Here is a 12,818-nt window from a genome sequence, read left to right on the forward strand (position 1 = left end):
AAATTAAACGCTTGTATTTTCATTCAGCCCAACCTTACTAATATCTTGGGTTTACCCATATCTACAAGGCACCTTGTAATGCTTAAGCAAAACTAAACATGTGAACATTTTTATCATGTATGTCAATTCAGCATAGACTTTTGGTTTTCATTTTAGTGTTTAGTTCTAGATTGCTTCTAAAGAGGGAATAAAAATATAATAATATTGATAATCCTTCCAAGGCCTCTTAACAGATTCTTGGTTCTTTTTTATACTAATAATCTTTTAAAATAATTATTTTCTAAAATCATTATTTGTGTATATCTTAATGTTATTATAATTGTCATAATACTGATTTAGGTTGGTAAATGTTCTGGAAGTGTAACAAAAGTGACATCTCTAAAACAGTCACTTCTAGATATGCTGCAGCACACTTACAATATTACTGGGGTAAGTAGTTTTGAAATAGTACATTATTTTGATTTATTGATAGTTTAAATATATTTATTTGCTATTTCATTAAAAAAAAAAAATGTATTAGGTATTTGTTTTAACCAAAATATTAATATGAATATGTTTTAATTTAATTAATCTGCATAATTTGGAAAAAGTAAATTACCCTGAACAATGATTTTTCATGAGCTAATCACTGAGCCGGAACTATGTCTAGTAGAAATTTGTCAATAAATTTTGAATAATCCAAAAGGCCATGGTATCATTTAAAGAATTATTCTTTGTAATGAAAATTGAATATATTTGAGAATTGGAGAAACAATGGTCAGATGGTTACACGATGGTATATACTTAAATATTAGTTAAAAAAGTCATTTTTGACTGAACTTATTACAGCTTTATTTTAATTTTTTTCTAGTTATCTGCCCAAATTGACTGCTGTAGCTATGTTTTACCAACAGCAATCCCTAATATTTGGCGACATTATTTGAAACCCTTAGTTGGCTTATTGTATAAAGCAATGCAAGGTTAGTTGGTTATTTTTATGAGTCAGGTTATTTGGTTATTTAATTAGGACCTAATACTACTGTTTATTATTGAATTTAATCTATCCTTATTTGACTCACCAAAAAGTGAATTTTGTTTGTTGTCAGGTATTAAGGGAAGGGTTTTTGACTCGATGAATAACCCAATGCGAGAAGCTGTAGTAACTGTTAATGAATCTGCTGCATACACAATTAATGTTTCTCCAAATGAAGCCTTGTTTAAATTTACTTTGCCTCCTGGATTTTATGCCCTCAAGGTTGGATCTTGAATAAACGATAATATTTTTCAGAAAAAATTGAAGTTATTTACATTTTATTGATTATTTTTAGATAATGTGCCCATTTCATAAAACAAAACTTGTAACTGTTATTGTTCATGAAGCAACATTCACAGATATCGACATTGAATTGGAATCTTCTCATTTCACTCTACCTACTGTTCATACTCCTGTGAATAAACCAGGAATCACTGGTTAGTATTTTACATATTGTTACCACTTCCTCATTACTGTTAATAAACGGTAAAAAATAAAATCAACAGTAAATAATAATTATAAACAAAATAAAAAGTAATAAAAAATATCATTTTCTTTTTTTCAAAATATTTTACTCTGTTCTTTCAGATATTCCAGGAATAATTTGGAGTAAATAAATATGGCATACAATTGAATACTTTTTCTTAATATTAAACAAAAATAATATGCATCAAGTTAAATTTATACAAAAAAACAAACAAACATTATAAGTAAAAGTTATGGTGCTTCATTTATTGTATATTTCTTAGATGTCCTCCAACTTTGCATCGATAAAATTCTTACCTGAATTTTTCTATTTTATCTTCTATGTATCCACCCACTGGTAAACACTTGAATATAATTAAATTAATATTAATTATTAGAATGAGTGCACTTCACTTTAGAAACAGTTAATTGACATATTTAAAAGTTATAATTTTCATTGATTGAATAACAATCCAATTTTAAAATATTTTAACTAACTCTAAAGGCACAGGTAATTCTAAAATAGACCAGTCAGGTTGAAATCACATCGAATTCTCTCATTATAACATAGAGACATTGCCACAGCAACATTCAAATTTATTTGCAATTGCATCTTTTGTCCTCTAGCTTTAAGTTCAGCCAAACCATCAGAAATTTGAATCGTGAAAAGGGTGTCACTATTGGCACTTGTTTTATGTAGCAAAATTTTGCACATTTTGTCTTATTTTTTATTTTACAATTTATCTGTGAACAAATCAAATAAAATGATGTAACGAAACTAAGAATTAATGTTCAATTAAAAGATTCATGATACAAGCTCAATTATTCCTATTTCAGCCTCTAGTTCTAGTTTGGGCCAGTAATTTCCATAACTATGGAATATGAAGACAAATCAAATTCCCTCTTTAACAACAGGACTGTTTAAAAATCATTAAAAGACCGAATTTCCATGTTATTCGGATTTACATTTATATTATTACATTTTATTCTGATGTGAAACATGTTTTCTATCCAATTCACAATGTTTGGAATAATATACTAAAATTTATTATTGCACGTTCTGCTCTTTGAAAGTGCCTGGTGGTGTGTTTATGCACTAGTGTTATTCATATGAAAAAAGTCTTAACCAGGACACCAGGATAGCATGTAAGTCATAGTTTGGTCTTTAGATTAAATTATTAACAATTAATCACAACAGTTACAAATGAATTTATAAATAAGAATTAATTATTTTTTCTATCCTCATTATTTCAAGTACTAAATAATTAATAACACTTCAAAACAACAAAAGTAAATTTAGATTATAAGAGAGTAAAAAAATAATTAAAGGCATGATGTTAACTCCCCCTTTTAGTTACTAAGAAAAGCATTAGTAGACATTTAGGAAATAAAGGGAAGGGATCAGGTGGTCACTAGTTTATTTTGTACGATATTGCAGCACTGGGCAAAAAGGGCTAAAGTATACTTCTGCTTTGATTTGCCCAAGTAGTAGATCTTTATCAGGTCTAAGCAAAACATGAAACAAGGATTATAAAGTGATTATTAAGAAGGAAGAAAAAAAGAAAAATAATAAAGTAGTATTACTTGGGGACATATAATGCAGTGACAGTATATGTATTTCCACTTATTTATTTTTCCTAAAATTCTAAAACTTTATTCATTCTTGTTTAGTCCTCATGAAGGTCTACAACACAGGTTGAAATAAAAGGGTATACATTAAAGCTGTATTTTATTTACTTTGAATAGATCCATGGTCAACAATATCTCTGTAATTCTGATAAAATAATTTGTTTCATTTATTTTAATAATGTTTTAAGCAAATTATTTTTAACTTTTCATTTTGGGGTATTATTTTATGAAAATAAATTAAATCTAGAACTTTGAGTTGTGTTTAATTATAGGTTATGTAATTGATTCAAATCATCATCCAGTTCTACATGCCACTATATTCATTGAAGAGAAAAATGTTTCTTATGGAGTTAAAGAAAATGGTGCTTTTTGGATTCCCCTTCCCACAGGTAATAGATTTAATTTTTTGTCCCTAATTTGTATGTCTGACTTTAAAGTCAATATTTTCTCCTAGCTTTTGCATGTATTTTACAATTATGCTTTTTGTTTTAGGGGAGTACACTGCTACAGTATCTGCAGAAGGCTATTCATCTTCTACAAAACTTGCTCAAATAAAAAACAACAAACCTGAACAAATTATATTCGAAATTGTTAAATTAGAAAGTGTGATAGGATTACCTCGTTTTGTTTTTATTTTGTTGACTGGTAAATTGAATTGATATTCTATATAACATTTTATGTTTACAAGTTATTTAGTAATTGTGTAATTCTTATTCTTATCTCAAATTATAATAGTAATTATATCTGTGAACCCTTTATTTCATGTTTACAAAGCTACTAAAAAGAAATAATCAGAATAAATGGCATAAAATAGGCTATTAATTATTGTTTCTGTAGTTTGAAGGAATAATAAAATCTTTCAGAAGCCCTGTTTCATAATATTGAAACTAATATATTACTTTAGTTGTTTTTATTTGATACAATCTCATGATTTGTGCATTGCTGACTTCTTGTATACTTTTTAATTCTTATAGTAATAATAGTTGTTCACATTATTAAGAAAATTAGTATTAGTGCTTTAGCTTTGTATTTATATACTTTCATTTCTGAACTAATACTACTAAATTTCATTATGAAACAGGACTCAGGTGGAACATTCTATGCAGTTTAAATGATTATCTTAATTTAAACCTATTTAATTTTATTAGCTATCCTACAATGGCTCTAATATTATTTTTTCTTTTCATTCCAGTTCTAATTATTGTATTGTTAAGTGGGGTAATATTATTTTGTTATTTCCTCTGCAAACCAGAAAAAGGACGTTCCGGTTTTTCACTAGTGCCTCAAAAACCATCACTATTTGAAGATGATGAATCAGATTTATTCAAAACCCCAATTAGAGGTAAGTATATCAAACTCTGTATTGTAGGTATATGCTTGTATATAAACACACACATAAATAATTTTGTTTAATTTTTTATTTATTTTTTAATAATGAATTTATTATTTAATGGGTATTATATACATTTTCTTTTAATCTCTTCTATTAATTAGAGTGATGACAGTGTTATGAATTAGCTAACCCTCTAACCTCTCCAGCCTCATATATGCGGGTTGCGTTTAGAGTTGGTAAGCCGAAATGATATAATGATATAACAATGGTTTTCAACTATATATCGATAATCTCGATACTTTACAATGATATTCTTTTATTATTATCAATCTAGTAACCTACTGGGCTTTGTCTCAACCTTCTTAAATGTATCAACTCATTATTTGAACTGATTTATTAGTATTATATTGTTTTTTTATTTTTCTAAAAGTATAATTAATTTATATTGAATTGTGACTAATACAAATATGGTTTTATGAGTAATAATAAAAAAAATTCTTTACCTTCACAATTTTACATTATACTCATTTTTTTAAATATTTTGATTTTGATGTCTAAAGTCTAACTACGTTTTGTAAACTCTTAAAACTGATCCCATGAAATAAGAAGCCTATTAACTATTATATTTTTTCCTAGAACCTCTTATGTTTGAAATTTCTCACTAGTAGTTTCTTTTTTAGTATTTTCATGTTCGATAAGCATTAGTGGGATTATGTTTGAGTTGAGAGTCATTAGTTATAAATTTCTTTTTAGTTGTTTTTCACATTCATTATTCCTCCAATATTTATTGTGCTTTTTGTTATCCAAAAATCTGCCAATGTCTTCTGAAGCTGCTTGATGAATACTTCTTTTTAAACATTCGTCTTCTTTATCTTTGTCATCTTATTGTTTGTATATCAGACTATTTCAATTAAGATACCAAGTGGTAAAGAAAACTATGATATTTAAAATCTTTTTATGCTATCTCTAAATTTTTGCATTTAATTTTAATTTTTTCTTCTTTATATTTTTTTCAGGGAATACTTTTAAAACAGTGCCTTATTATGACCATAGTGATATTGAAGATGAAAGCAGCTTGTCAGATGAAGATATTGTTGATGTTTTAGAGATTCAACAAAGTTTGAAGAAACAATATACATGATTTTAAAAAAATTAATTTTAAATCATAATTTACATATATATATATATATATATATATATACACACACACATATATACGCATACATATGTTTAACACTGTGACTGTTTCAATTTTAAAACCCTTAACTAAACTAGGGCTATATTAAACTTTAAGAAATATTATTATATACATGCTACTGGGTCTCAGCCTCTGCTCCTTTTACCAAGATGTCAATGAACAACAGATGTTTTGCATAGCCTTCATTACCTCAGGGCAGTCCCTCACCACGATATTTAAGAAAATCTGGAAGAAGACCATCTATTCTCTGTGCCTTGTAATTCTTTAGTTGTAGAACATTCCATTAATGCATTAAACAATATTTGAGGACCAATCGATTTATCTATGGAAAGTTGTCTAGAAGCTTTCTGTCCTATGAATCTGTTTTGGAATGTATCCCTTTCATTGCAGGTGTCTTAGACTTTATAGTTTTTATACTTTTGGATCCCTTGCCCATTCCATTTTGTCTTATGTATATCAGTAATGTGAAGTTAACAAATTAGTGAGTGCTATGGGCATGCCAGGTGATAATTTCAGACTTTTAAGTTGGCCAACATTTTATTGTTGTTTTGTATAAATTGTGGTAAAAAATATGATATGATATTGCTTCATTTTCAATTCATGTTACTTTGATTATTGGTGGCCATGGGACCACCCTGAATTCTTGTGAAACTTGTTATGGCAGTCTTGGGATATATTTCAAAGTTTTGTGTTGGATTAACTTTTTTTTGGTTTTATTTCTATATATTATGTTAAACAATATTATATTAACATCATAAATTGTATTATAAATCTCCAATTTCTGATTTACATCATTTTGATTGTTGGCAATCTGAGGACCGCACAAAGTTTTGATAGTGATCTTGGGATAACTTTGTGTGTTTCTTGGACATATTTGCATCTTTATAGATGTAATCTTAGAATATATAGATTTTATAGTATTTATGTTATAAGAGAAACATGTAATAAATAAATAAAAAACACAATGGAATTTTGATGGGCCAAGTTTGTGAGACTAGACCAGATTTTTTTTTCAGGTTTTACTGTATATAATATTCAAGAAGTCCTTTGCCACATGTGAAAGTTCAAATTGGCAATCATAGGCTACTGTGGTGCTCAGCATGTTAGTATTTATCAATCCATTCAAGAATATATTTAGCCCTTCAAGTTGATAAAGTGTTAACATGTTTCAGTGTCCAAAGCTTATACATTGTTTTGTACAAATCCCTTAGTTGTTCGATTGATCCATTTGTAATCCAAATGTTGTGGTTTAGTTTTAAGGCTGAAACTTTAAGTCTTATATTTAAGTAAAAGGTTATTCGAAGAATATTTGGACTTATTATTATTAAGACCAACAGAAGTATATGATCTTCAAGGAGCTTTATATGCCTGTTCTGATGAACTGATGTGGTCAGGATGAGTTATGAAAAGATTCTTAAAAAAGTGATGATGGCTGTTATTTATATAGAGGATTGTTAACAAACCAAGCTTTATTGACTATTTGGCTGGAAGTATGAGGAGCTCAGTTGGTAGCAGAACTTAACTAATAGATACTCAGTATCAACTAATTGAGGGGGCCTGAATGATTCTACATGATATAGCCCCACAATAACTCTACACCATATTGTGATATATTCTCATTTACAAATAAGTGAATCATTTAAAATACAATGAATGTTATTTTTTTTTTAATGTTGTTAATTTTCACAAATAAATTTATTTGTACATTTTTTAATAAATAAAATTTACCTTGTTTTGTTTTTTCATTTTCAAAAACACACACATATATGCTATTGTTTGGGATCTTCCAAGAGTGTACTTGCAGTTCATCCAGAGGCTGTTGTGGCATAGTACTTTGTCCTGAAATCTATCTTAGATTTAGGTTTGCTGAATTTGTATTATTCAGACATAAAGTTTTTTGGTCTTGTAAGAATTCATTTGAAGATCTAGCTTTGTGAGGTTTTGCATTGTCATCCACATGGACTAAATGCTTCTGACATGAACTGTCCTGTTTATGCTACCCAAGTAAGGCTGTGCCAGCAGTCATATGGATTTTCATAGTAAAATACAAATTTAATTTAATCTGTTTCAAAAAATTATCACAGCTATCATCAGCTTAAATAAATACAACTCCAAACGAATTTTAAGTGAACACTAGAAAATCCAGAGATCTATAGAGGTGGAATCTATTCTGGTTCAACCTTCTAACAGTGTGGGGAGGTTAATTTACACATTAGAAGTAGAAAACAAATCATCATTCAGGCTTCACTGGTTTAGAAAGAATGAAAATAGAGTGTCTTTAATTCAAAGAATTATAAAGAGGAGATATCTAGTTAGGCTTGGGTTCTTGGGAATAATGATAGTTGGAATGAAAGTACTACCAGTTCTAGTAGATATTAGGAATGGGTTTGTGAATTATATGGATGCTGTGATATTAAAATTAAGATGTCCTTGTAAGTTATATAGAACATAGTAATTGCATAATGTCAACTGGTATTTTGAAGACTTTCTTTCTAATACTCTTATTCTAATTTTTATATGAATACAAATAAGAAATTACAAATATAGAGTAAAATATGTATACACTTGTGAAATATGTATATTGAAATTGGTTTCAATTGATTTCAAATGAGCCAAAACAAAAAATGAGTTAGTTCATGGCAATATCTTTGTTAGTAAAAAATATGTATTTATATGAAAATCATTTACCTTATTTTCTTGTTGTGTGGAAATAATGTTTAATGTCGTAGTATTATGATAAATTGATAACAGTTTTGTTTAGATTCTTTCTTCAAATTAGGATTTTTTCAAGCCTGGTAAAAAAGTTTCTTATTGTTCATCTTCAACTTTAATAATAATATGAGAGGCACCAACAAAAGGCATTAGTACCTTAGAGTATAATACAACATTTCAAAAATTAAAATGAACTTGTAAAAATTATATATTTATAACTGTACGAGTATTTACATAATAATAAATTTAGTACATTTGATGTAGAATCATAATGGTGTGATACAGAGTTGTAGAGAGACTACCAAATGTCTTTACTAACATTTAATTATAAAGTCTCGAGACCATCTTCTTTTCAGGCGCATCGAAGGCTTGTCGTCAGGAATGGAAGAGGAAGCAAGGTTAGAATCTAGTTGGTTTGGGTGGTTAAGGAGTTTATAATGGAAGGATTGATATCTGGTTCAGACTAGAGCTGTTACATATGGAACATTAAGGTCTTTATGGATGATTTTATTTGTGACAAAGTAAGCAACATTAAGGAAATGAAGAGTTTTTGTTTGTAAGGATTGGACCCGGGAGGAATACGAAGCCCCAAATTTCAACTCCATATATCCAGGTAGGCCTTATTATAGTCTGTAGATCAGTCTTTTGTAGTGGATTGAAAGTTTAAACCAATTTGTCTAGTAAGTTCTGTAATAGTCGGTATCAATGTGGAGTTTCCTGTCTTTTCAGTTTTGTGTGAGGATTCCAAGCTACTGGTTTGTCCCGATGTAGTCCAAGGAAGGGGATCTGTTCGATAGGGGTAAGGGCAATATTACTAAAAGATAGTGTGGGGCACTTTCTTGGTTTATGACGAAGGGCAAATGTGATGTGATGATTGGTAGTAGATCATTCAGTTTAAAAAAATAAACAGGAGGAATGCTTTGTTAAAGTATTTAGTTCGGCTGATATCAAGTTAATTCTCATAGTCAGTTTAAAATAGCTTGACCTAAACTTTGTTGGAGTATGAATAGGGCTGGAAACATATGAAGGTCATTGTCAGGATTAAAATTCTTGGTGGAATTAGAGGTCAAAACATTACTATATGTTTAGTGTACATCTCTTAAATTAGATTTGATCATTTGTGTTTGCTCTCAATGTAGAGATTTGTTTACTGTTTGAGATTCACTGTGTATATATTTCAGGTCTAGTCACAAACACACTGTTTTTTTGTGGAAACATTGTCCATAGAATAGAAAGGATCTGAACAAAAGAAAAAAACTGTAGAGAGTTTTATATCAACTACAACTACAACATGGTCTAGGGAGGATAACAACTGCAGAAAGTAAAATAATTTCTGTCCAAAATTTGACTTTATGGTGAAGGTTCAGGGAAGACGTTGAATATTATGTTATAGAATTTTTCATCATTAATCTTACACCATATGGTTTCCAAATTGTTAATTTAGATGCTGATTTTACATTTTAGAGGAAATATATATGTATGTTAAAAATATACAACCGTTTTCTTTTCCTTTGAGTATACTTTATTAAACATTAGTTACTAAGTGATACATTAATGACTGACTATCTCATTAGTAAATTGTTAAAACTACAAAAAGGAATATTAACAAAAACTATGGAAACTAGGGAAATAAATTCTTCATTGAACTTGAGAAAGTAGCTAATATATAAGGAATTTTGCTACTAAGGATTTACAGTCTATTATATTAAAATCAATAAAATAACAAAATGAAATATTACATAAAGTGAAAAAAAAAAAATTTCCTAGCAGAGCAGGGACACCCTTCAAAATTGGAATCGTGAACTTAGAATATGACAGCATTTAAAAACTGGTCCATATTGGTAATATTTCGATGGAATTTCGCTCCAAAATATTAAAGTTAAAGGAAAACAAAGGTAATAGGAGTATATTGAAAAAATTCATGTTTATGAATCAGAATAAAAATTTACACAATTTAGGAACAATAATTTTATTCAGGAATACATTTTCAAATGAATAGAACTGTTTAATTTAAGATAAAGAATAACTAAGAGGTAAAAACGAAAATATAATTAAGAAAACAAAAAAGATGGGCAGCCAGGGGAATGAGAAATTAAAAAAAAAATCGTATGTTCAAAATACTTCATGACAGGTAAATAAGATTTTTTTATGTTGTTCAGTACTCAAATATGGTAAAAGTGATGTAAAATACTGATCATTGTTCAACTGAGGGCAGGCAGATGAATGGGGAATAATAAGATTATGGACACATTTTTTTCACTTCACTATACCTTAAATGAATGAAAGTTGAAGAATGAATTTTTGTGGGATGAAAAGAGAGGTGGTTGAAAATTATAGAATTTTCCCTTCGCTATTGCGTACCATTCACGTATATAACATGAACTGACAATGCTAGATTTATGAGGAAAATATCTGGAGATACACCTATTTTCACTCTTCTTACACAGCAATTCTACTTTGGTAGTTTATGATAAATTATATTTTTCCTAGATGGTATTTAAAAACTGTGAGTCATCAATCGATCCAGAAAATGCGATCATTCTGTTGATTGTGCAAGGTCAAAGTTGCATTGGCCAGACTCGACATCCAGATTAAAGAGGAACGGAGGGTTTGATGCATAATTAAAAAAAGAAAGTGCTAAAATTTACGAATTTGAGATCAGAGATAATATTCATTCTTCTTAGCGGAAAAAAGGAAAATCCTGTTAAATTATTGATATGTACTGAAATATTGATAAAGAAAAAATATATATTTTTTCAGATAATAACCGATGTGTACACGTCCGCGTGTGTTGCGCGCGTACATGCGTGCACACATATAGATCTTGTGTCCCAGAATAAAATTGTTTATATATATATGTTTTCGTCCATACAACCTGTACATATATAACATAAATCAAGGCCCACTGTTAGAAGCATCCATTAAATTTTAACTAAGTGATGTTAATTTCATTTTATACATCTTATTTGTGCATATCATTGGGTCCAAACTCTTAAAGTTTCCGATTTAAGGGATACGTTTAAAATTTGTTCAAACTTAAATATAATTTGATATGTATTTGTACGTTCTTTTTATTACTCATATTGAATTTTAAGGTTTTCTCTCTTTTATGTTTCAAAAAATTAAGATGAGACTTTTTTATATTTACAAAAACATTCTAAAATAGTTCTATTAGTTACAGAAACCATTTACATTAGGGTTGATTGTGTCCCCAAACACAACTCTGGTATAATTCTTGTTCAATACTTGTCGAAGCTTGTTAGCGTGATCTTTGTCCATGGTTTCACATACCACTGTCACCTAGAAGAATACAATATATGATTGGTGGACAGATAATTATATGCATGTTTTCATTTTTTTTGTTTTATGCTATATTTTTTTTATGTTTATTAAACTGAATTTTTAAAAATTTTAATATGATTAATGAAATTCAATTGAAATGAGTTGAAGTAATAGTCGATTCTTGTTATCAGTAGAATGAATATTACTATTGATTAAATTAAGTTATATTTTGATTCATTCATTAATTGTACCATTTATTTGAATCAATGTCAAAAATACTTTTTTTTTGTTTTAATGGTCAATATTTATTAATCTTATTACCTGAACGCTGAATACATCTGATGCAATCCATGCTCTTTCGTGCATTATGTCCTTAATTGATACCCCTGTTTTATTCACTAGCTTACAGAGATCTGCTATCCCTCCTGGTCTGTCACTTACTGTCACTGAAAATTTCACTAGACGTCCGTCTACTGCTAAACCACGTTCTAAACATCTCCCCAAAATAGTTGTATCAATATTACCACCGCACAGAGGAATGACAACTCTGGAAAAAATATAGTATTTTAGTTATAATAATCTCTTTTAACTATGTTGTTCTAAGAGTGAAAAGAAAGACAGTTCAGAAAGTTTAAAAAATAATATTTTTGGACTATATTTGGATTCAATTGACAATATTAACTGACTTTTGCTTATATTACCAACTATTTGTGTTAAAATATTCCTCCTCTTTCTTTATTAAACGGTAGAAATTGGATTTACCAATAAAATAATATTATCCGGAAAGTTTATGGAATGTAATAAGAGTAACAGCTCAGTTAAGTGTTTGAGACAGAATGAAAATATATAATATAATCTCTGACACATTAGGCAAAAACTTTGTACCATTAAACTGATTTTTTTTTTCGGTTGGATTTTTGGGTGTCCGAACCAGCCCTCTCCACGCCTGGCTGTCTTGGACTACTGCTTTCCACTTGGAAATTGGGCTTTGGACTTTAGTTGCTTAAAATATAAACAATAATAATAGATTTATTTAATCCTACTAAGAAATTTTCATTGAAGTATAAACAATGGAATTTGAATTTTTTATTCCTTAAAGCACAATCTTGTAAGGCAATGGTGAGGAAAGGTTGTGTCAAGACAGTTGGAACTACTATTTGCCTTATTAGTTAGCTTCATTTTATATA

At 28.8% G+C, this 12,818-nt stretch overlaps 2 protein-coding genes across 3 annotated transcripts in view; one reads left to right on the forward strand and one right to left on the reverse strand.

The window, feature by feature from the left end:
• Positions 1 to 7,369, forward strand: part of LOC106681823 (carboxypeptidase D) — a gene marked incomplete at its 5' end in the record, with an annotated part of 14,832 nt that extends 7,463 nt beyond the window's left edge. Inside the window, 8 exon segments of one of the 2 annotated variants that reach the window (XM_067052764.1) lie at positions 340 to 429; positions 851 to 959; positions 1,086 to 1,234; positions 1,308 to 1,449; positions 3,379 to 3,495; positions 3,599 to 3,751; positions 4,299 to 4,448; positions 5,456 to 7,369. In XM_067052764.1, coding sequence (XP_066908865.1) covers positions 340 to 429; positions 851 to 959; positions 1,086 to 1,234; positions 1,308 to 1,449; positions 3,379 to 3,495; positions 3,599 to 3,751; positions 4,299 to 4,448; positions 5,456 to 5,580 — 1,035 coding nt within the window. 2 annotated transcript variants of the gene reach the window in all.
• A 4,102-nt stretch (positions 7,370 to 11,471) lies between these two features.
• The window catches only part of Srr (Serine racemase), a 65,195-nt gene continuing 63,848 nt past the window's right edge, over positions 11,472 to 12,818 (reverse strand). Inside the window, exons 9-10 of the mRNA XM_014422355.3 lie at positions 11,953 to 12,178; positions 11,472 to 11,649 (exon numbers count right to left, since the gene is read on the reverse strand). Coding sequence (XP_014277841.1) covers positions 11,521 to 11,649; positions 11,953 to 12,178 — 355 coding nt within the window. The 3' untranslated portion in view covers positions 11,472 to 11,520. The remainder of the gene's footprint in view (positions 11,650 to 11,952; positions 12,179 to 12,818) is intronic.

The sequence above is a fragment of the Halyomorpha halys genome, unplaced genomic scaffold (genome assembly GCF_000696795.3).
Source record: "Halyomorpha halys isolate HHAL.00 unplaced genomic scaffold, Hhal_1.1 Scaffold367.1, whole genome shotgun sequence".
Lineage (NCBI taxonomy): Eukaryota > Metazoa > Arthropoda > Insecta > Hemiptera > Pentatomidae > Halyomorpha > Halyomorpha halys.